The 24,899-nt window shown below is 42.8% G+C and overlaps 1 protein-coding gene across 2 annotated transcripts in view; it reads left to right on the forward strand.

The window, feature by feature from the left end:
• The first annotated feature begins 7,049 nt into the window (after positions 1-7,049).
• tbxas1.L (thromboxane A synthase 1 L homeolog) overlaps positions 7,050-24,899 on the forward strand; it is a 28,415-nt gene continuing 10,565 nt past the window's right edge. The window contains 8 exon segments of one of the 2 annotated variants that reach the window (NM_001096983.1): positions 7,050-7,067; positions 15,062-15,213; positions 17,000-17,093; positions 17,343-17,395; positions 18,877-18,973; positions 19,593-19,709; positions 22,937-23,025; positions 24,712-24,863. In NM_001096983.1, the coding sequence (NP_001090452.1) occupies positions 15,131-15,213; positions 17,000-17,093; positions 17,343-17,395; positions 18,877-18,973; positions 19,593-19,709; positions 22,937-23,025; positions 24,712-24,863 (685 nt within the window). In that variant the 5' untranslated portion in view covers positions 7,050-7,067; positions 15,062-15,130. 2 annotated transcript variants of the gene reach the window in all.

Genomic DNA, 24,899 nt, shown 5'->3' on the forward strand with positions numbered 1-24,899 from the left:
TCCTCTGCTGCAGGCGTTGAGTTCAAACTTGGCTTAAAGGGGACATAAATCTTCCGTAGTAGGATTGCTCTACTTAAATGTTGCTAGACTGCAACTCCCAACAACACTGCTTGATAAAACCTTTCCCTAGTTCATGGTCTATACCCCCCTCCCCCAACCAACACCCATGAATAAATTCCCTACTATAAACAAGATGATCCTATTTTGTGTTATCAGGTATTATACATGGAATTGTTACTGTATTTATCCTACTTTGTGTTCTGGGTATTATACATGGAATTGGCCCTGTATTTATCCTACTGTGTGTTCTGGGTATTATACATGGAATTGGCCCTGTATTTATCCTGCGTGTGTTCTGGGGTATTATACATGGAATTGGCATTGTATTTATCCTGCTGTGTGTTCTGGGGTATTATACATGTAATTGGCACTGTATTTATCTGCTGTGTGTTCTGGGGTATTATACATGGAATTGGCCCTGTATTTATCCTGATGTGTGTTCTGGGGTATTATACATGGAATTGGCCCTGTATTTATCCTGCTGTGTGTTCTGGGGTATTATACATGGAATTGGCACTGTATTTATCCTGCTGTGTGTTCTGGGGTATTATACATGGAATTGGCCCTGTATTTATCCTGTGTGTGTTCTGGGGCATTATACATGGAATTGGCCCTGTATTTATCCTGTGTGTGTTCTGGGTATTATACATGGAATTGGCACTGTATTTATCCTGCTGTGTGTTCTGGAGTATTATACATGGAATTGGCACTGTATTTATCCTGCTGTTTGTTCTAGGGTATTATACATGGAATTGCCATTGTATTTATCCTGCTGTGTGTTCTGGGGTATTATACATGGAATTGGCACTGTATTTATCCTGTGTGTGTTCTGGGGTATTATACATGGAATTGGTACTGTATTTATCTGCTGTGTGTTCTGGGGTATTATACATGGAATTGGCACTGTATTTATCTGCTGTGTGTTCTGGGGTATTATACATGGAATTGGCCCTGTATTTATCCTGTGTGTGTTCTGGGTATTATACATGGAATTGGCCCTGTATTTATCCTGTGTGTGTTCTGGGTATTATACATGGAATTGGCCCTGTATTTATCCTGTGTGTGTTCTGGGGTATTATACATGTAATTGGCACTGTATTTATCTGCTGTGTGTTCTGGGGTATTATACATGGAATTGGCACTGTATTTATCCTGCTGTGTGTTCTGGGGTATTATACATGGAATTGGCCCTGTATTTATCCTGTGTGTGTTCTGGGGTATTATACATGGAATTGGCACTGTATTTATCTGCTGTGTGTTCTGGGGTATTATACATGGAATTGGCACTGTATTTATCCTGCTGTGGGTTCTGGGGTATTATACATGGAATTGGCACTGTATTTATCCTGCTGTTTGTTCTAGGGTATTATACATGGAATTGCCATTGTATTTATCCTGCTGTGTGTTCTGGGGTATTATACATGGAATTGGCACTGTATTTATCCTGCTGTGTGTTCTGGGGTATAATACATGGAATTGGCACTGTATTTATCCTGCTGCGAGTTCTGGGGTATTATACATGGAATTTGCCACTGTATTTATCCTGCTGTGTGTTCTGGGGTATTATACATGGAATTGGAGCTACTTGTACCAATAGACGTCATTGTTACCTCTAGGACCATATTTGGCTGACTCGCCTATAGGCCTGCTACAAATAACAGCTACTAGTCCCCTGGTCACAGAAATATAATGACGTGGCTGTGTGATCTATTGTCTGTAAAGAAATATATAAAGTATCTGTATAAGGAAATATGAACCCACAAACACACACAAATATTGTTATTGTAACTTAAACACATTCTACAGTGGAGGGTTAAGTAGGCTCGCCATCTAGTGGCAGATAGAGGAACAGAGGTGAAAGTGGCAATTAATGTGAATTTACCCTTTGAAATGATTGAAGTACAGGTATGAGCATCACCCGTCGTGCTCCTACGCACCCTAGCCAAGTGTAGGGGACACAGCAGTAAATGATGGACCCTCTGCTGCTGGTTTCCATCCCAGGAAGCTTTGGAATGCTTTCATAGCCAGCGCAGTTATACTGACGTTAATTCAGGCCAAGAAGGAGAGCAGCAATGCACCAATGCCCAATGCCTGACTATGCCCCAGTTATGCCCCATTGCCCTGACCACACTCCTGCATGGGGTATCCTTAAAAATTACTATAAAAAGGGTTGTAGCTGGAGCCCTATTAATGCTGTGCTAGCCACTAGCTACCTGTTGTTCATGGAGGTCCCTTGTTCTCCATGATGTAACAATAAGTGCAAATCCTGTGGATTTGGGGTCCTTGCAAGGATTCGTTCCCAGGCAGTGGAAGGGATCATGGGTCATGCATGTGGTAGAGAGGGGCTCACGTCTACCTCTAATCTAATGGTCTTTTACTGATGTCTCCATTGCCTTAGGCACCCAGCATCATCCACCACCCTTAATGAGGCCTAAATTTGGGTACCCCTCTCTTTTGTAGACTGGAGGAAATCACCTGACACCTCTGGGCACATAGCATATGCCCACATTCCCCAGGACATGCCCAATCTAGATGGTGAACATGTGTGCCTGCCCATCGCCCTACAGATTCAGCCAGGGTCGGACTGGGGGGCCGGGGCCCACCGGGACTCCTGTCCAGGGCTTCTGTCCAGGGCTCCCCTCCGGACCCCCTACTGAGATGTCACGCATTCGCAAAAGGAGCCACGCCACGGGCATGCACGAATGAGCTGTGCCAGAAAAGGGGCCCATGAGGGCCGGGGCCAGTCCGACCCTGGATCCAGCCTACACAGGAGCAATAAGTATATGATAAAAAAAAATACTACACTTGTGAATCTTCTTACGTTATTTATATATTGAAATGCCACTGTGGTTTAATTTATGTGGGTAAAACTACGCAAAAGATACTGGGCCAGATATCTCCAAGCACAAATCCACCATACACAGAGAACTTAAAGGGGAAGTAAAGTCTAAAATAGAATAAGGCTAGAAATGCTGTATTGTGTATACTAAACATAAACAAGAACTTACTGCACCACAAACCTAATCAAACAAATGATTTATGCTTTCAAAGTTGGCCACAGGGGGTCACCATCTTGTAACTTTGTTAAACACCTTTGCAAGACCAAGACTGTGCACATGCTCAGTGTGGTCTGGGCTGCTTAGGGATTGTCATAAATTATCGAAACAGCACAAGTCAAATAATATCTGCCAGAAGCCGATACAGCAAGACTGATTAATAATCAGAATATACAGCCTGCACTGGGTCCTGTGTTGTCATGTAATCTAATGTGGATTTTGTGGAAACAGTAAAGGGGATGTAAAAGCAAAAATAAAATCCAATACAAATCTCTACACAGTCGCCGACTGCTCTAAAGGGAAACAAACAAAGCTGCTTGAGTTCTGCATGGCTGGGAAGTAAGGTGGGGGCTCCCCCTGCTGTTCATAAGTATGATTGTTTCCCTGCAGAGCAGTTAGGGACCATCTGACAATTCCTATCCACAGCAGTAAATGAAGGGAGAATTTCACTGCATACAGTCAGGTTTCTTATAAAAACGATACACATTTTTAAATTAAATATATTGGAGATAGGTTTCTTTTTCATTAAAGAAAGTAAAAATGGGATTATATTTGTTTGCCTTTACATGCCCTTTAACTATCACTTATATGTTTTTGCTCTATTTTTCAAGGTTACCGAGATCTGCATAGGACACCCTGAGTGCCGCCATCTTTTCTTGCATATCAAAATGCGTCTCAGGAAGGTGCTGAGTGCGGTAAGCAGAAGGGGTCTATTTGGCGTCTCAGGTATGCTGGATCACGCATGAATTACAATACTGAATACACAATGGGTTTTTTCATTTTTTCTTTTGTCTTTGTGTAAATATTTTACAGGATGGACTAATGATTTTCAAATGGGCTTAAAAGAACATCTGATTTCACTATATATACTCATCGCTTTGTGTTTATTTTTGTTTATCTGTGATGTCACAGTAAGGAAGAGGAGGGGATTGAACCCACACCTCCTTCATTCACCAAAAGTTCACAAGAAAAGGCAATGCTGCAGGATTAACTGCTCAAACTTCTGTGTTTATTGTCAACACGACTATGGGATGTGCTAACATTAGGCTTGATAAAGTGCCTTGAGGGCCCCGAAACGTTGCCCGTTTTGTATGGTTTTTTTTGGCTAAATAAATCACTTTTTGCATAATTACAACCAACTCAGTGTGCTGCTGGAAATTTGCTTTGGCACTTGAAAAAGAGGGGGGCAGGCACGTGGATTCTCTTGCCTTAGGGTTGCCAAGTTGAAAATTCGGGCCTGTAGAAGACAATTGGCACAGAGCAGGTACCTAACACTCTTATAAATAAACATTCAGCTTCAGGTGAAACTGACCCTAGTGTGTAAATATGAAAAGGACCTTAGATTGTAAGCTCACTGGGGCAGGGACTGATAGTGTAAACTATATGTGGAACAGATGCTGCAGAGGGATGCAGACTGGGTCCTGGGGATTAAACCCTTGGACAATAATAATAACACTGGCTGGAGCACTGCCCTCTAGTGGACAAGCTGATGGAGCCAAAAAAGTGGCACATGTTTTGGATGCCCCAAAAATGAGATTTACAAGAGATTTATCTTTGAGTGATACTTTGGTATTGCACAGTATTAGGCATTGTCTCCTTCCTTGTTACCCCCGATTTGATAAAAGATTATTTTCCTTGGAAACAACCCTCATTAAACTTCAGCGTTCCGTATCATGGAAGCAAATGTAACGCTCAATATTGTTGTAAATGTCTTTGCTATTGAAAGCAGTGTCTCTCTGCATTATGCACAAAATCTGATGTTTGGGTTTACTTCCCCTTTAGACAGGGGCAGTTTCTCAGCTTTAGATCCAGTGCTTTCATAGGCACTGAAATTCAGTCCTCCCCCTTCTCTCATTGATTGGCGCATGCCCGGCTCCCTGCCCTCCGGTAGGAGAGCGGCTGTACAACTATAGAGTCCCGCAGTCTGTGCCCCCCATCTCCTCTGTATTTGCACTGGCGGAATGATGACCCTGTTGTATGATGATATTAGAAATTAGTGACATTATAGAAAAGTAGATAGTAAAAGGTGACTTATACTATCCTTATATTTTACAATAGGGAACAGTGTCAGACTGGGAAGACGGGACACCGGGAAAAAACCCGGTGGGCTGACCCTTGTGAGCCCCAGCAAAGAAAGAAAAAGAAGGTAGGCGCTGGGGCCGGAGGGGAAGGGGGTTGTGGCTCGGGGGCAAGAGGCGCATTGTGTCTAGGGCCCCCGGGGTGGTGATGGGCCCCGAGGCAGCAGCCCCAGTGGGCCCCAACCCACTAGTCCAACGTTAATAGGCAGGGCCGCCATCAGGGGGACACAGGAGGTACAAATGTACCGGGCCCGGGCTTGACAGAGGGCCTGGCTGTGCTGCACTTTTCAAAAGAGCCGGGCCCCCCTTGATAGCGCCGAGGCCATGCCGCCCTTCTGAAGTCCCGAACTGCCAAAAAGCCGAACAGCAGAAGTCCCGAATCGCTGAAAAGACCCGAAACCACAAAAATAGCCGAAGTCCTGAAGTGCCGAAAAGACCTGAAGTCACGAAAACAGACAAAACTGAAGTCCTGAAGCGGCAAAAATAGCTGAAGCCACAAAAACAGCCGATGCCAAAGTCCCGAATCGGTGAAAACAGCCAAATTGAAGTTCTGAAGCGGCAAGTATAGCCGAAGCCACGAAGATAGCTGAAGCCAAAGTCCCGAAGCTGCAAAAAGACCTGAAGTCACCAAAACAGCTGAAAGTGAAGTCCTGAAGCGGCAAAAATAGCCGAAGCCACTAAAATAGCTGAAGCCAAAGTCCTGAATCAGTGAAACGACCCAAAGTCACGAAAACAGCCGAAATTTAAGTCCTGAAGCGGCAAAAATAGCCGAAGCCACAAAAATAGCTGCAGCCAAGAACCGTAGTCATGAAAACAGCCAAAATTGAAGTTCTGAAGCGGCGAAAATAGTCGAAGCCAAATTCCCAAATCGGCGAAGAGACCCGAAGTCACGAAAGGAGGCGAAGTTGAAGTCATGAGTTCAATTCTACTGAACACCAATGTGTATTTTTTTTAATCCCCTGGCCACCAATGTATTATTTTAATATTCTATAGGCCCCTGCCACTATTGTTTTTTTAAAAAAAATATTCTCTGGGGCCCCAATTTTTTTTAACTTGCAAGGGAGGGCCCTGGCGCCAATGTTTTTTTTTTTAACTTATAAGGGGGCCCTAACCATCAATAGCCTGTGTGTGGGGGGGTGTAACCGTTTGTAGCGCTGATGTCTTTGTGGTCTTTTAACTGTGGTGTAGAGTGGGCGGGATCTGGGGCGGGGCTTGGGGCCGGGGTGTTGTATGGGGCCCTGCGATTTCTAATCTGTTGATAGGGGGTACATTATTCACTATAAAGCAATTGATTCAAATTCACGCCGCAGTCACTACTGAATTCTGTGCTGCCACGCCTCATTCACTTAAAGGAATGATAAATTATCCAAGCAGGATGTTGATGATGGATTATTAATGTTCACAGGTTTTTAGAAAACATTCTGCGAAGCTGAGGTCATCCCAAAAGTGCACAAAAATTAAGACCAATTGGATGACATCCCCCCCCCCCTCACCTACACATTTGGTACAGCCCTGCCCTATTACTAACAATACAGCAAGTCGGTGATGCTGCCCAGGGATTTAGCTGAATACTCGGGAGCCAGTCAAGCCAATCCCCTGTATCTCACACTGATTGTATAAAGCTTGCGCGCACAGAACCTCTTTAGAACTACATTTCCCACCGATCAGCCGCAGTATAGGTTATTAAATCTTGGCCTGTTGGGAATTGTAGTCTTTTATCACTTTTCACAATCGGATTAGTCTCCGGAGTAGAACTACATTTCCCGGCGGCGCCCGCGCAAGGTGCCGCTTGTGTCTACTCCCCCCAGTGGTTGGCGTTGGTAGTGCAGCTAGGGTGGGTGCAGGGGGCCGGGCAGTCGGACAGGAGCTGCAGGTAAGGTGGGACGGGGAGATCCGGGGGTCTCGGGAGATCTGGAAACTCTGGGTGTTGTCTTTTCTCTTGCTGGAATGTACCATACCATTGGGGGAGGGACAGGTGCGGCGCAGCCCGGGGCAAAAGCCGAGTCTGTTAATAATATTGAGGGTACCTGTCTGCCAGGGGTGTGTGTGTGCCCCCCCTGCCTGATACAGGAATGGATGAGTCTCACTGGGGAGCAGAGGGACTTCACTGGCTGCTCTGGGTCTTATTACTTTATATTTCTATGATTGTTTTTAAACTTACCCAGAAACCTATTATTATTATTATTATGATTATTACAGGAGAAAAGACACTGGTAACAGCATATACCAGATAAGACACCATTGTATTGGATAGGGTATATCTGTTATGTGCTGTGTAACTGTGACTTTTCTCCTTTCTTCCAGCAGCTTGAATGGCTGCCCCCATGGCTACACAGCAGCTTGTTTATATAAACTGTAGTAGTACTTATCTGTTATCTACTGTGTATCCTGTGCTTTAATGGCTGCCCCCGTGGCCACATAGCAGCTTGTTTATATAAACTATAGTAGTACTTATCTGTTATCTACTGTGTATCCTGTGCTTGAATGGCTGCCCCCATGGCTACACAGCAGCTTGTTTATATAAACTATAGTAGTACTTATCTGTTATCTACTGTGTATCCTGTGCTTGAATGGCTGCCCCCATGGCTACACAGCAGCTTGTTTATATAAACTATAGTAGTACTTATCTGTTATCTACTGTGTATCCTGTGCTTGAATGGCTGCCCCCATGGCTACACAGCAGCTTGTTTATATAAACTATAGTAGTACTTATCTGTTATCTACTGTGTATCCTGTGCTTGAATGGCTGCCCCCATGGCTACACAGCAGCTTGTTTATATAAACTATAGTAGTAATTGTCTGTTATCTACTGTGTATCCTGTGCTTGAATGGCTGCTCCCATGGCTACACAGCAGCTTGTTTATATAAACTATAGTAGTACTTATCTGTTATCTACTGTGTATCCTGTGCTTTAATGGCTGCCCCTATGGCTACACAGCAGCTTTTTTATATAAACTATAGTAGTACTTATCTGTTATCTTCTGTGTATCCTGTGCTTGAATGGCTGCCCCCATGGGATCACAGCAGCTTGTTTATATAAACTATAGTAGTCTTTCTGCAGCAAACACACCAGTGCAGGGTAACGGTATATTATATATTAATTACTTTAAAACACTTTAATGTTTTGGTGTTACTGTTCCTTTAAGAGGAGTCCAAGGGCGACCCCCCCCATCAGCACTTCTGCAACGTTTGGGAAATTCCAACCTTCTGCCTGATACTTTCAGGGAATGCTGGGAGTTATTGTTCTACAACAGCTGGATAAACTGTGACTTTCCACCTTTGTGACACTTTAACCCTTTAAGTGCCACAAACAGTATTTGTATTATTTGCATTATTTTTATTATTGTTTCTTGTCAAGCTATTTGGGTTTTCTGTGAAATGGTTAATGTCGCCCAAAAAGAAAAAGAAAAAGCCTAAAAGCGTTGGTTTAAGGTAACTGTCAGTATGTCATAGAATGCCCTATTCCTAGCAACTTTGCAATTGGTCTTTATTATTTTTTATTTGATGTCTTCTTTTGCAGCTTTTCAGGCTTTCAATAGGGGTCAGTGACCCTGACAGCCACAAACAACAATTGCTCTTTGAGGTTACAATGCTGTTGTCTCTTTTTATTCTTTTTTCTTTCTAATCAGGCCGATTCTGTTGACCTTCCAGTCTCGCATTCACGCCGCTGCCTGGTTGCTAGGGCAAGTTGGATCCTAGCAACCAGATAGCTTCTAGAATACAAAAAGCTAAACAGCAAATTGTCTTTTATTTGATTATCACTCCCTATATCATAGTAAAAACTTAATTCAAAGGTGAACTGCCTCTTTAAGTCTTCCACTTGTAGCCACTGAGCAGACGTTCAGCTGTTACCAGGTGTCCTTGAACTACATTTCCCAGCAGCCCCAGCCATGGAAATAGGCTGTGAATGGGATAATGTGCAGTTTATTTCTATTATTCTATGCCTTTCTGGGAGGGAATGTTGAATCAATCAAGGCCACATTCCCTAAATTCTACACTGCCTGTGGCCCTGAAAGCTGACTTACTCCATGAGGGATCCCGGAAGATTTGTCCTTTGGCTTAACATTTTTATTCTTGTTTAACATTAGAAAATCAATGTATTCTACAAAGTTACATGTAAGGGCAGATACACACGAGGAGATTAGTCGCGCGGCGACAAATCGTATCTTCTTCGCGCGACTAATCTTCCCGAACTGCCTTCCCGCCGGCTAGAATCTAAATTGCCAACGGGATGGCACTTGGAGCGCTTCGTTTTCCGAAGTCGCCGAATTTGCCTCACGAGTACAATTCGGACGACTTCGGAAAATTAAGTGCTCCGAGTGCCATCCAGCTGGCGATTTACATTCTTGCCATCGGGAAGGCTTTTCGGGGAGGTTAGTTGGCGGGTGACTAATCCCCCCCCCGAATCTCCATGTGTGTCTCTGCCCTTACATGTAATTGCATCTGTCCATCACGCTTTTCTGGTTGTGACTCTTGAAACAATGTAGGAGAACATAGTTCCCTGTTAAAGGGGTTGTTCACCTTTAAATTAATTTTAGTATGACGTAGAGAGTGATAGGCCGAGACAATTTGCGATTGGTTTTCCTTTTTTATTATTTGTAGGTTTTGAGTTATTTAGCTTTTTATTCAGCAGCTCTCCAATTTCAGCAATCTGGTTGCCAGGGTCCAAATTCCCCTAGCAACCACGCATTAATATGAACAAGAAACTGAAATATGAATAGGAGAGGCCTGAATAGAAAGATGAGTAATAAAAAGTAGCAATAACAATATATTTGCAGCTTTACAGAGCATTTGTTTTTTTAGATGGGGTTAGTGAACCCCATTTGGAAGCTGGAAAGAGTATGAAGAAAAAGGCAAATAATCCAAAAAAAAACCCAGTAAAAATTAAATAATGAAGACCAATTGAAAAGTTACTTAAAATTGGTCATTCTATAACATACTTAACTTAAACGTGAACCACCCCTTTATTTAGCTTTTTATTCAGCAGCTCTCCAATTTGCAATTTCAACCATCTGGTTGCTTGGGTCCAAATTCCCCTAGCAACCATGGAATGATTTGAACAAGAGACTGGAATATGAACAGGAGAGGCCTAAATGGAAAGATAAGTAATTAATAGTAGCAATAACAATAAATTTGTAGCCTTACAGGGCATTTGTTTTTTAGATGGGGTCAGTGACCCTCATTTGAAAGCTGGAAAGAGTCAGAAGAAGGAAAATAATTTAAAAACTATAAAAAAGAAAATAAAGGCTAACTGAAAAGGTGCTTAGAATTGGCCATTCTATAACACACTAAAAACTAACTTAAAGGTGAACCACCCCATTAAGTTAAGTTAACTTTTTTAGAATGGCCAATTCTAAGCACCTTTTCATTTTTATAGTTTTTAAATTATTTGCAGCCTTCTGACTCTTTCCAGCTTTCAAATGAGGGTCACTGACCCCATCTAAAAAAGCAAATGCTCAGTATTGTTATTGCTACTTTTTGACCCCCATTTGAAAGCTGGAAAGGATCAGAAGAAAAAGGCAAAAAAAAAAAAAAAAAAATGAAGACCAATTGAAAAGTTGCTTAGAATTCACCATTCTGTAACGTACTTAAACTGAACCATCCCTTCTGCTACATTGTTTCAGGAGTCAGATGTAGCATTCAGCAGCCATAAGAGGTAGTGAGTGTATACTGGGAAGTTGCTTAGAATTCATTTACATTACTGGGCGGAGCTCCGGCAGGTCAAGGGGAAGTTCAGCTGCTCTTTATTTTTTCATTTTTAAAAGCTCTTTAGAAATAACTTTCTTTGTTCTTTCCCAATCCTTTGTGACGTTCCACTGGGGCTTCAGGCTGTAACAGGTCCTGGTGACCCCTTGTCATGTGTATTTACTAATTCCCTGACTCATCACATTCCGACTGCTTTAAGTTTATTGGATCACTAACCAGGTGACGGGATACCGATACCAAATTAAAGGTCCTGTCTGTTGGCCCCGCCCACTTACGTGCCTAGTCATGCCGCTGCCTGCACTGACTTACTTAATAGTCATACCTATATATAACTGTAACTGATATTGAATGTCTATTTCCTCGTCCCTCTCTGCCCTCTGTCTCTTGAAACACTGCAGCTATGTTAATCGGCTGGCCTCTACTACATTGTTTCAGAAGTCAGAACCAGCAGTGTATTTTGTTTTCCGCAGCTCTCGGCCTTTGAATTTATATACATCTCTTGGCTGCGAGGGTCTACGCAGCTGATTGGTAAAATGATCTACTATAATGCATATGTCAAAATAAACTTGGACCACTGCTGCCTGGTTGCTGGGGGCAATTAACTTAGCAACCAGGGAATAGTCCTCAAATCAACATAGCAAGGGGGTGAATATTAATCAATTATAAAAGATAAGAATATAAAAATGAAGCCTCACAGTCAGTCTGTTGTTTGGTTGCCAGGGTCAGTGACCACCAAGGGGTGGTTCACCTTAAAGGGATACTGTCATGGGAAAAAAAATTTTTTCAAAATGAATCAGTTAATAGAGCTACTCCAGCAGAATTCTGCACTGAAATCCATTTCTCAAAAGAGCAAACAGACTTTTTTATATTCAATTTTAAAATCTGACATGGGGCTAGACATTTTGTCAATTTCCCAGCTGCCCCTGGTCATGTGACTTGTGCCTGCACTTTAGAAGAGAAATGCTTTCTGGCAGGCTGCTGTTTTTCCTTCTCAATGTAACTGAATGTGTCTCAGTGGGACATGGGTTTTTACTATTGAGTGTTGTTCTTAGATCTACCAGGCAGCTGTTATCTTGTGTTAGGGAGCTGCTATCTGGTTACCTTCCCATTGTTCTTTTGTTTGGCTGCTGGGGGGGAAAAGGGACGGGGGTGATATCACTCCAACTTGCAGTACAGCAGTAAAGAGTGATTGAAATTTATCAGAGCACAAGTCACATGACCAGGGGCAGATGGGAAATTGATAAAATGTCTAGCCCCATGTCAGATTTCAAAATTGAATATAAAAATATCTGTTTGCTCTTTTGAGAAATGGATTTTAGTGCAGAATTCTGCTGGAGCAGCACTATTAACTGATTCATTTTGAAAAAAAAAATTTTTCCCATGACAGTATCCCTTTAAAGTTAACTTTTAGTATCTTATATAATGGCCAATTCTAAGCAACTTTTCAATTGGTCTTCATAATTTTTTTAATTTTGGTCTTTTTTAATTTTTTATAAGTTTTAAATGATTTGCCTTCTTCTGCTGCTTCTTTCCAGCTTTCAAATGGGGGGTCAGTGACCCCATGTAAAAAAACAAATGCTCTGTAAGGCTACAAATGTATTGTTACTTTTTATTTCTCATCTTTCTATTCCAGTCTCTTATTCATATCAACTGTTCAATTGTTCTTCATTGTTTTTGAATTATTTGCCTTTTTCTTTTGATTCTTTCCAGCTTTCGGGGCTTTAAAAAGTAGCAATAACAATACATTTTGTAGCCTTACGGAGCATTTGTTTTGTAGATGGGGTCAGTGACCCTCATTTGAAAGCTAGAAGGGCAAATAATTCAAAAAAGTATAAAATTAAATAATAAAGACCAATTGAAAAGTTGATTAGAATTAGCCTTTTAAGGGGTGGTTCACCCTTAAGTATCTTTTAGTAGGTTATTGAATGGCCAATTTTAAGCAACTTTTCAACTGGTCTTCATGATTTATTTTTTTATAGTTTTTAAATTATTTACCTCCTTCTTCTGACTCTTTTAAGCTTTCAAATGGGGTCACTGACCCCATCTTTTAAACACATGTTCTGTAAGGCTACAAAATGTATTGTTATTGCTACTTTTTATTACTCACCTTTCTATTCAGGCCTCTCCTGTTCATATTCCGGTCTCTTATTCAAATCAGTGTGTGGTTGCTAGGGGAATTGGGACCCTAGCAACCAGATGGCTGAAATTGCAAACTGGAGAGCTGCTGAATAAAAAGCTAAATAATTCGAAACCCACAAATAATAAAAAATGAAAACCAATTGCAAATAGTCTCAGAATATAACTCTCTACATCCTACTAACAGTTAAGTCAAAGATGAACACTTGCATAATAAATAATGAAGACCAGATCAGGTAGAAGAGCACCTGCTATTACATATTAATGTAAAGATGAACTTCCCCTTTAAGCTACCCCTTTTCAATAGACTTTAGTGTTTGGTTATTTATTTTATTGCTGCACTGTATTGGGTTTTTCTTCTTATTTATTCTCCCTGTCCCGTGACTATCGCCATCATACTGTAACAGCCCCTCCAAATGTATTATCCGATACTGCTCTCTATAGGCAAAAATATATTGTTTAATCCCAGAACTGTCTGATCCGCCCGCCCACTCACTCGCTTGCAGGAGATGCTTTTCATAGCAAATATTATGGCAGTCTGACAGGCAGCAGTGTATACAATCACTTAACCACTGCGCAGCCATGTTGTACTCACTTCTAAGGTTCTGACTCTCTAAACAGTGTAGCAGAAGTCCGGTCTCTTTGTGAGCTGGATTCTGCTACATTGTTTCAGGAGTCAGAACCAGCGAGGCAGAGAATATTAATAACCCAACAGACACTGCTTTCAATGACATTTGCTCATAACTATAAACCTGGTGAGAATGAGGAATGGATGGCTTTACAGAGAATTTGTTTTTTAGATGGGGTCAGTGACCCCCCCCATTTGAAAGCTGGGAAGTGTGGGCCCCACTCACAATACATATTGTAGCCTTAGGGCAGAGACACAATTGAAGGTTTTGGGAGATTAGTTGTCCAGCAACAAATCACCTCTTCTTATGGTGACTAATCTCCCCGAACCGCCTTCCTGCCGGCTAGAATCTAAATTGCCGGCAGGATTACACTCAGAGCGCTTCGTTTTCCGACATCGCCCAAAGTTGCCTCACGAGGAAACTTCGGGCGACTTCAGAAAACTAATGCTCCGAGTGCCATCCCCCCAGCTATTTACATTCTAGCCGACGGGAAGGCATTTAGGGGAGATTAGTCGCCCAAAGAAGAGGCAATTGTCACTGGGCGACTAATTTCCCCGAATCTTCGCGTATGTCTCTGCCCTTACAGAGCATTTGTTTTTTGCATGGGGTCAGTAACCCCCCCCCCCTTCCCATTTGAAAGCTGGAAAGAGTCGGAAGAAGAAGTCAAATAATTCAAAACCCATAAAAAAAAATAATGAAGGCCAATTGAAAAGTTGCTTAGAATTTAACGGTGAACCACCCCGTTAAAGTCTCTTTATCAGAAAATGCTGTCTGGTCATTGGTGGTCACTGACCCCGGCAACCAAACAACAGACTGACTGTGAGGCTATGTTGTGAGTTTACGTGGATTTTAGGACTATTCCCTGGTTGCTAAGTTAATTACCCCCAGCAACCAAGCACTAGTGGTCCAAGTTTATTCTGACATATACATTATAGTAAATAATTCTACCAATCAGCTGCGTAGACCTTCACAGCCAAGAGATTGCTGTATATAAATTCAAAGGCAGAGAGCTGCGGTTTTACATGTTACAAAAGCCATAGAAACGGCAAAGCTCTTTTGGGGTATGCGCTGGGTTGGTGTCAATCATAAACTGTAGCAATTTCTAGTATAATACTTTATTAAGCATTAGTTAAGTTTAGAATATTGACAATTGGTTATGTCAAAGCAAAGAGCAGCGAGAATGACTTCCCCTTTGCAGAGGCAAATATATATATATATATATAGAGTTGGGCTGGAGGAAGTGGTGCAGCGTCGGGAAGTCGAGTGCTTAATGATAACAAAAAGTCTCATTTGATATAAATGCTGTTTATCTACGACCCCTGGTCACACCCCCGTGCTGCGTCCCATCTGGGTCACTCATTGCTCACCTCCTCCTTCCATTCCCATCTACTTACAGACGTTGACATTGACTGTGCCTCCGATCAAAGACAGTTTGCTTGACGTGTGACTGGGAGAGAGCAGAACCATGGAAGAGCCCACCTTATGGGGACTGGATGGGTGCACAGTGACCTTCGCTCTTGTTGCTGGGTTCCTGGGCCTTCTCTACTGGTGAGTACTGATTCCAGGTTGGACTGGCCTTACAGGGTAGCACTATATATTCTAGCAGCACCACCAGGTTAGGACATGCTCCCCCTAATTGGCCTTCACACTAAGCCCCCTTAACATATAACGATGTTACAGATATATAGAAACATTGGGGTAAAAGTCACCCTGCTATAGTTCCAGGGGTACCCCGGACACAAATAAGCACTCACCCCAAATCTCCCCCTAACTGACCTTCAGGCTGGGCCCCCTTAGCTCATAACAAGGTTACAGATATATAGAAACATTGGGGTAACAGTCACCCTGCTATAGTTCCAGGGGTACCCAGGGCAGAAATAAGCACTAACCCCAAATCTCCCCCTAACTGACCTTCAGACTGGGCCCCCTTAGCTCATAACAAGGTTACAGATATATAGAAACATTGGGGTAACAATCACCCTTCTATAGTTCCAGGGGTACCCAGGACACAAATAAACACTCACCCCAAATCTCCCCCTAACTGGCCTTCAGACTGGGCCCCCTTAGCTCATAACAAGGTTACAGATATATAGAAACATTGGGGTGTCACCCTGCTATAGTTCCAGGGGTACCCAGAACAAAAATAAGCGCTCACCCCAAATCTCCCCCTAACTGGCCTTCAGGCTGGGCCCCCTTAGCTCATAAGAACGTTACAGATATATAGAAACATTGGGGCGTCACCCTGCTATAGTTCCAGGGGTACCCAGGACACAAATAAACACTCACCCCAAATCTCCCCCTAACTGGCCTTCAGACTGGGCCCCCTTAGCTCATAACAAGGTTACAGATATAAAGAAACATTGGGGTAACAGTCACCCTGCTATACTTCCAGGGGTACCCAGGGCACAAATAAGCACTCACCCCAAATCTCCCCCTAACTGACCTTCAGACTGGGCCCCCTTAGCTCATAACAAGGTTACAGATATATAGAAACATTGGGGTAACAGTCACCCTGCTATAGTTCCAGGGGTACCCAGGGTACAAATAAACACTCACCCCAAATCTCCCCCTAACTGACCTTCAGACTGGGCCCCCTTAGCTCATAACAAGGTTACAGATATATGAAACATTGGGGTGTCACCCTGCTATAGTTCCAGGGGTACCCAGGGCACAAATAAACACTCACCCCAAATCTCCCCCTAACTGGCCTTCAAATTGGGCCCCCTTAGCTCGTAACAAGGTTACAGATATATATAGAAACATAGCCTTAAGTTGGCTCTGGGCAGTGGAATGAAAGGGTTCGGTGTTCGGTGCCAGGGGAGCTCATGTTGGCAGATTCCACAGAAGGTTTGTTATCTTTCTTGGGATAAGCAAAACAGTAACATTTCCAGGATTTAGGCACGAGAATGTTGATTTATGGTGAAATCCATTTTCCATGTTATTCACACCTTTATTTTGCCCCTGCCCATTCAGTCGGACGTGCTGCTGTGGGCATCAGAACCTTTCTATTCCAAAACAGCTGGTTCTTTTGGGTGTAGGTGGAAAAAAAAAATATTCTGTCTCCCTAAATAAGTTTTATGGAAGTGTTCTTGCAGCAGTTATTTACAGAAGGCCGATCCTGTTTATACAATGTCGCATGAAAAAGTGCTCTGGATCATTGCGATGATATGCAGCGGCGCAGCTTGAAGTCACTGCGGAAATTTGATGTAAGCGAGGGATAAAGAAACAGGAATATGCAGAGAAGCAGCGATAAAGCAGGCTAGCAAACCTATCCTTTTACATTTCTAAAGGGGAAGTTAAACCAAGTGATAAATGCCAACCCTGTCCTTGGCAGGTACTCCGTGTCTGCATTCTCACAGCTGGATAAAGTTGGGATAAAGCATCCGAAACCTCTGCCGTTCATTGGTAACGTCATGCTCTTCAAAAAGGTAAGAAGTCTGCCGTCACTTTCTGCCAGTTTTTAGTTGGTTCCTCCGAGGCAGAGCTGAGTGATCCCAAGCTGTGTGGCAGCCGCTGGGAGGAGGATCAGTCTGAATGGAAGTCCAGGTAAGATTTGGGTAGGATATCTATTTGCTCTCCTAGATTGCCCATTGGTTCTTTATACTGCTTTACTACTGCATTTTTATTCCAAGGTTAGAAATAACTTATATAATATCAGATTTTTTTTTGTACTGTAGGGATTTTGGGAAGGAGACAGACATCTTTTGAAAACGTATGGTCCCATTTGTGGGTAAGTCCTTCTTTTATGGAACAGAGTACCCAGAACATTCTTTCTCTGTATTTATACCTATGGGTGGGCAATGTCAGATTGGGGTGTGCGGGGCCCAGACAGCTGTCACCTCAGGGCCCCCACACCCCAGTTGTGAAACTTGGAGCCGGCCTACCCTCGCCCGACCATGTGCTGCATATCTCACTTACCTCTAGTTGCTGCTGTTGTGTTCAGGAGTGCTCTATGTATTTGAGCAGAGCAGGGCCAACCAGGTTTTACCTGCTGGCCCAGTCCAACCCTGTGGGTGGAAGGTGCCATATTGATTCCCTTAGACAGTACAGTATGAGGGTAAAGCTTATTGTGTGCCCAGAACATTCCTTCTCTGTATATTTGTATTTATACATATGGGAGGAGGAGGAGCCATATTGATTCCCTTAGACAGTACAGTATGAGGGTATAGCTTATTGTGTGCCCAGAACATTCCTTCTCTGTATATTTGTATTTATACATATGGGAGGAGGAGGTGCCATATTGATTCCCTTAGACAGTACAGTAGGAGGGTATAGCTTATTGTGTACCCAGAACATTCCTTCTCTGTATATTTGTATTTATACATATGGGAGGAGGAGGAGCCATATTGATTCCCTTAGACAGTACAGTATGAGGGTATAGCTTATTGTGTACCCAGAACATTCCTTCTCTGTATATTTGTATTTATACATATGGGAGGAGGAGGTGCCATATTGATTCCCTTAGACAGTACAGTATGAGGGTATAGCTTATTGTGTGCCCAGAACATTCCTTCTCTGTATATTTGTATTTATACATATGGGAGGAGGAGGTGCCATATTGATTCCCTTAGACAGTACAGTATGAGGGTATAGCTTATTGTGTGCCCAGAACATTCCTTCTCTGTATATTTGTATTTATACATATGGGAGGAGGAGGTGCCATATTGATTCCCTTAGACAGTACAGTATGAGGGTATAGCTTATTGTGTGCCCAGAACATTCCTTCTGTGTATATTTGTATTTATACATATGGGAGGAGGAGTTGCCATATTGATTCCCTTAGACAGTACAGTATGAGGGTATAGCTTATTGTGTGCCCAGAACATTCCTTCTCTGTATATTTGTATTTATACATATGGGAGGAGGTGCCATATTGATTCCCTTAGACAGTACAGTATGAGGGTATAGCTTATTGTGTACCCAGAACATTCCTTCTCTGTATATTTGTATTTATACATATGGGAGGAGGAGTTGCCATATTGATTCCCTTAGACGGTACAGTATGAGGGTATAGTTTATTGGGTGCCCAGTCTCTGTGGGGTTAGCGGGAGCTTTCTGACACCCTAGTTCCTTGCTTGCTTTCTGCCACATACATAAAGTGTCTGGATGGAAGTGCTGTTCAGTGCATTTGGTTGGGGGTTACGGGTTATAGAGCCCAGCTATAATAATCAAGTCGTTTGTTAAACTCTCCCTGTGCCTCGCTTCTTGCAGATATTACATGGGGAGGCGCCCGATGATTGTCATAGCTGAACCAGATGCCATTAAACAGGTTCTGCAGAAAGATTTTGTTAACTTCACTAACCGAATGGTGAGTAGTGGGGGGGCGAAAGGGGAAGTAAGAAGTCCAATGCAATAGAGCTGGCACTTTTACATTAGTGCCAATCATTCAAAATTACTGCACACGTGTTGGCCAAATGTCGATCGGGAAGGATAAAAAATCCCGTTGGATCGCGGCCGCATCTGTTGATGCGGTCCCACGATCCAAATGTCCATATTGCCTCCATTCTGATCCATTCGTTGGGCCCTAGGGCCTATGATCGGATCAGCCCGATATCGCTCCCATCTCAATGTGGGCATATCAGGGAGAGCTCCGCTCGTTTGGCAACATCGCCAAATGAGCGGATCTCCCTGTATATGGCCACCTTAAGGGGGCCACATCACAAGTGCAGAAAGCACAATTGCACACTCTGCATTAAAAGTGCTGAATTTCCATTTAAATTAAAAAAAAGTAACCAGAGGCGGCTTTTTGGTTCCCTGCTGACACCTGATACAACATTCCCATCTTGCTTCATGGCTGGAGTGGCCCTGCTAGGGGGTATCTGTAATTTGACCAACTAGAAGGCATTTATTCTCGATTTATGACATATAATAAAGAGGTAATAGAAACACGTGCTTCTGCTTCCATGAACTCTTCTTCCTCCATGCAGAAACTCAATTTAGTGACTAAGCCGATGAGTGACAGCCTGCTGTGCCTCCGAGACGACAAGTGGAAGCGTGTGCGCAGTGTGATGACTCCATCTTTCAGCGCCATACGAATGAAAGAGGTAACACTGTGCTCTAAACATCTATGAAAGTAATTTTCATCTGAAATGTATGTTTCTTGTGCTACACTGCATGTTGTCTGGCAGTTAATGGTTAATCTTGTATTTGCTGTTTACTCCTGGGCACTTCCAGTTTAATGGAATTTTTCTAATCTACATGGTGGAGGGTCGATAATGGAAGCCAGTCCCTGCTTTTAGACTACACCCACTTTAAACCACACCCATGTTACCACAAGACCATGCCCACATTAATAGCACACCAAAAAAACAGATGGTTGGTGCTCACTGCAGGGATCAGGGCTGGAACTAGGGGTAGGCAGAGTAGGCGGCTGTCTAGGACGCCATCATTGAGGGCGCACTTTTAATGGGGTTTTTTTTTTTTTTTTTAAGCGTTTATTTAATAATTTGTTTCAGTAATCATGGTCACTCAGTCGGGTGGATCAGATTTATTTTTGGCTGCTGTTGGCACAGGTAAAGATTGGGGGCAATATGATGGCTGCTGGAGGGCAGTATGATGGATGGCTGCTGAGCTTGCTGGTACAGGTACAGGGGGCAGTAATATAAATGAAAGTGTTGTACATTTTCTTGCTCTCTTTATTTAAATAACCATCATGGTAAGGAGGGAAATGGTAATGCAGGACAGGGGGGCACTGATTGAAGCTCTTGTCTAGGGTGCCAAACTACCTTGTGCCTGTCCTGGCAAAGATGTCACTCATATGTGAAGAAAGCTAAGTCAAACAAGACATACCCATAAATCCGTATGCCTCTTCCTCCCCTGTGTATAATACAGTACCCCAGCATATGATTAAACACCTTAAGGGCCACTAACAATAATTTTCAAATGCTAACAAACCCCCAGAACAAATACCCTAGGCTTATGTTCCATAGGGATCATAGGTCAGGCAGAGTATGGCAAACACAGGGTGCAAAGAGCAGGCAAAGTATGGCAAACACAGTGACACAGGGAGTATAGGGAAGGCAGAACAGAGCAGGAGACTGGAAAATCAGGACCAGTCTAATATGTCTAATATGTACTACATACAGTGATACAGTGCTGGTGCCCCATTAGCATTTTGTATAAAGTGTGAACAGGTGAACAATGTGTCAGTTTCAGTCTGGGTCTCAGGTAGAACATTACAGGGCTGTGGGGGTGTGAACAATAGAGGTGTCACAAGTGTGAACAATGCAGGAGGATCACAGGTGTGAACAATACAGGGGATTACAGTGTGAATTTGGTTAAACAATGCAGGGGCCAGTTAATCTCTCTAGTGATACCTTTTAAATCTTACAAATGGAACAGGCACAGCAGGCGTACTTTGATATGGAGAGCCACATAAGGGGTCGCCAGTTGGACAGCCCTGCCCTAGATTGACGTAACAGTCCGGCAATTGCAGATTGCCACATCATAGCCAATCCCTCTGATGTCACCCGCGCTGCCCCTAACATCAACATTTTCCTTTTACTTTCACACACTTCCTGAATAATGTATTTCCTGTTTACCCCTGTCCACTTCCTGTGTAATGGTGTAGTTGATGTTTACTCCTGTGCCTGTCTTGCATAACAGAGTATTTCTTGTTTACTCCTGTGTACTTCCTGCGTAATAGAGTATTTCCTGCTTACTCCCATGTATTTCCTGTGTAATGGTGTATTTCCTGTTTACCCTGTGCACTTCCTGTGTAATGGTGTATTTCCTGTTTACCCTGTGCATTTCCTGTGTAATGGTGTATTTCCTGTTTACCCTGTGCACTTCCTGTGTAATGGTGTATTTCCTGTGTACCCCTGTGCACTTCCTGTGTAATGGTGTATTTCCTGTTTACCCTGTGCACTTCCTGTGTAATGATGCATTTCCTGTTTACCCTGTGCACTTCCTGTGTAATGGTGTATTTCCTGTTTACCCCTGTGCACTTCCTGTGTAATGGTGTATTTCCTGTTTACCCTGTGCACTTCCTGTGTAATGATGCATTTCCTGTTTACCCTGTGCACTTCCTGTGTAATGATGCATTTCCTGTTTACCCTGTGCACTTCCTGTGTAATGGTGTATTTCCTGTTTACCCCTGTGCACTTCCTGTGTAATGGTGTATTTCCTGTTTACCTCTGTGCACTTTCTGTGTAATGGTGCATTTCCTGTTTACCCCTGTGCACTTCCTGTGTGCTGGTGCATTTCCTGTTTACCCCTGTGCACTTCCTGTGTAATGGTGCATTTCCTGTGTACCCTTGTGCACTTCCTGTGTAATGGTGCATTTCCTGTGTACCATACCTCCCAACTGTCCCTTTTTCGGAGGGACAGTCCCTCTTTTGACAGCTCAACCCGCAGTCCCTCATTTGTACTGGAAAGTCCCTCTTTTCGCTGCACTGAACAGCCAGAAAAAGAAACAAAGTTTCTCACTTAATTGGCTTTTAGCAGAGAGCCCAGAACAGGTAACAGGTGCAAATAAGATACTTTGTAACAATTTTGAGACACAAAAACACAGTTTAGATAAGGAGAAATATTTTCAAACTTTCATAACCTGCCAAATTTTGTAAAACAACCATGGTAATTAGGGGGTGTGGTCAAAAAAATTGCTGCGCTACGTGCGGAAAAAACTTTTTAAGTCCCTCTTTTTACTTCCAAAATGTTGGGAGGTATGGTGTACCCCTGTGCACTTCCCATGTAATGGTGTATTTCCTGTTTACCCCTGTGCACTTCCGGTGTAATGGTGCATTTCCTGTTTACCCCTGTGCGCTTTCTGTGTAATGGTGTATTTCCTGTTTACCCCTGTGCGCTTCCGGTGTAATGGTGCATTTCCTGTTTACCCCTGTGCACTTCCTGTGTAATGGTGCATTTCCTGTTTACCCCTGTGCACTTCCGGGGTAATGGTGCATTTCCTGTTTACCCCTGTGCACTTCCGGTGTAATGGTGCATTTCCTGTTTACCAATGTGCTCTTCCGGTGTAATGGTGTATTTCCTGTTTACCTATGCGCACTTCCTGGGTAATGGTGTAATTGATATTTACCCATGTGCATGTCCTGCATAACAGAGTATTTCTTGTTTACTTGTTTACTCCTGTGCTTTTCCATTTAAGACATATGAAATAAATAAAGTCACCTATATTTCATCTCTACTTCCTTTTATATCCCAGATTGTTCCATGCACATCCTGTTTAGTCACATGCTGTTTACACATGGGCATTTCTTGTTTATATTCATTAACCTGTTTATTTCCATTAACCCCTCACACACTTATCCCGCAGATGTGCCCTCTAATAAACCAATGCTGTGATGTGTTAGTGGATAATCTGCTAGAGTACGCCAGTTCTGGAGAGGCATGCAATGTACAAAGGTAACTAGTCACCAGTATGGTATTTAACAATAATATTAATTAATTTTTTATTTTCTTTCCATAAATATTGGGGTAAACTCAAAAGAGGAAGCCAGTGCCATTTGCTCATCTAATAAAGCATTTCTAGGGAGGAAGTCATGTTTTGCCTCAAGTTTTTCCATGGAATCGCTGTATGGCTCAGGATAACATATATTAGGTCAGTGGTTCCCAAACTGTTTGGTTGGGCCTCCTAGGAGGGCTTGGAGATGTGACAGGGGGTAGGGGTCAGCCTGAAGGCCAAATAGGGTGAGATTGAGAGAACAAAATATAGGGTCCAAAATATTTTAATATCCAAAATCTTTATTCATCCATGTTTAAAAGACACACTGCATGGTATTACTTGACGCGTTTCGGGCGCAGACGCCCTTATTCATAAGCAATTCAATCCTATGCTTATGATTAAGGGTGCCCGAAACGCGTCAAGTAATACCATGCAGGGTGTCTTTTAAACATGATGGACTAATAAGGTTTTGGATTTTAAAGTATTTTGGACCCTATCTTTTGTTCTCTTAATCCCATCCTATTTGGCCTTCCTATCTTTTGATCTCCGTTTTGTGCGGCGTGGGATGCCAAAGAAAGGAGTCGAAGCGGTTACGCTTACCTGCATTCTCCTATGAGATTTAGAGAACGATAAAGGTATAGGATCCGGTATCCAGAAACCTGTTATCCAGAAAGTTCCAAATTAAGCAAAGGACATCTCCCATAGACTCCAGTTCATCCAAATAAGCCAGATTTTCAAAAAAATGATTTCCTATTTCTCTGTAATAATAAAACAGTAGCTTGTACTTGGTCCCAACTAAGATATAATTAATCCTTATTGGAAGCAAAACCAGCCTATTGAGTTTATTTAATGTTTACATGATTTTCTAATAGACTTACGGAATTACGGAAAGATCAGTAAACCCAGAAAACCTCAGGTCCCGAGCATTCTGGATAACAGGTCTCATTTCCTCTGCTAGATACAGATACAAACCCAGCTTGAGCGACAGTTAGAGTGAAATTTTGGGTGAAAAACTTGCTGCCTTAGCTATTCTTGGAACTACGGCTGAATGACTGGGATTATCTGGTCGTTTTACCTTGTTGCAACTTAGTAGACCCTGACCGAAGGTTTGATCGCCAAAGCGGTTTTCTTTTATAAATGGTGGAAATGATTCCCGTTGGCGGTAGTGGGGGTGTGTCTTGAGTAGGCCAGGAGATGCTTGATATTCAAAGTATTGGCAGCTTCAATGAGTTGTTGATCTCCCAGTTTTCCCCCCATATCATAGCGGAAATGTAGAAATTGCACATCCGCAAATGTCCTGTAAAATCCCTACCGGATTTCTGAGTCACTCCCTGAGTCATGTTGTGTCTGGATCAGTGACAGTTTCACCTCTGGACGCAGTTTCTCTGCTGGCTGCAGTTGCATTTTCTGTATATCGAGTCAGCCATAAAGCATTTTAGCCCATATCATTTTTTAAATAAGGAAGACGGCTTGTTTATTATCAGATTGCAAGCCTCGAAGCTTTTGTGATATTCTGTTACTTGCACTGAAGCATTGTGGGAAAACAGGTTGTACTTACAGGCTTAACACAAAGCTTTTACTGTTGTTTGTGAGATTCCTGCAAGGCATTGTGTCAATAAAGGTCCTATTTATTTCCAATACCCTAGGTGCTATGCCTGCTATACCATGGATGTGGTTGCCAGTGTAGCATTCGGCACTCAGGTGGATTCTCAGAGAGACCCCGACCATCCCTTGGTGCAGAACTGCAAAAGATTCCTGGAACTATTTACCCCTTTCAAACCCCTGATCTTGCTGTGCTGTGAGTATTCCAGTATACCTTGACTGAACAACTGAT

Source organism: Xenopus laevis, chromosome 3L (assembly GCF_017654675.1).
Source record: "Xenopus laevis strain J_2021 chromosome 3L, Xenopus_laevis_v10.1, whole genome shotgun sequence".
NCBI lineage: Eukaryota > Metazoa > Chordata > Amphibia > Anura > Pipidae > Xenopus > Xenopus laevis.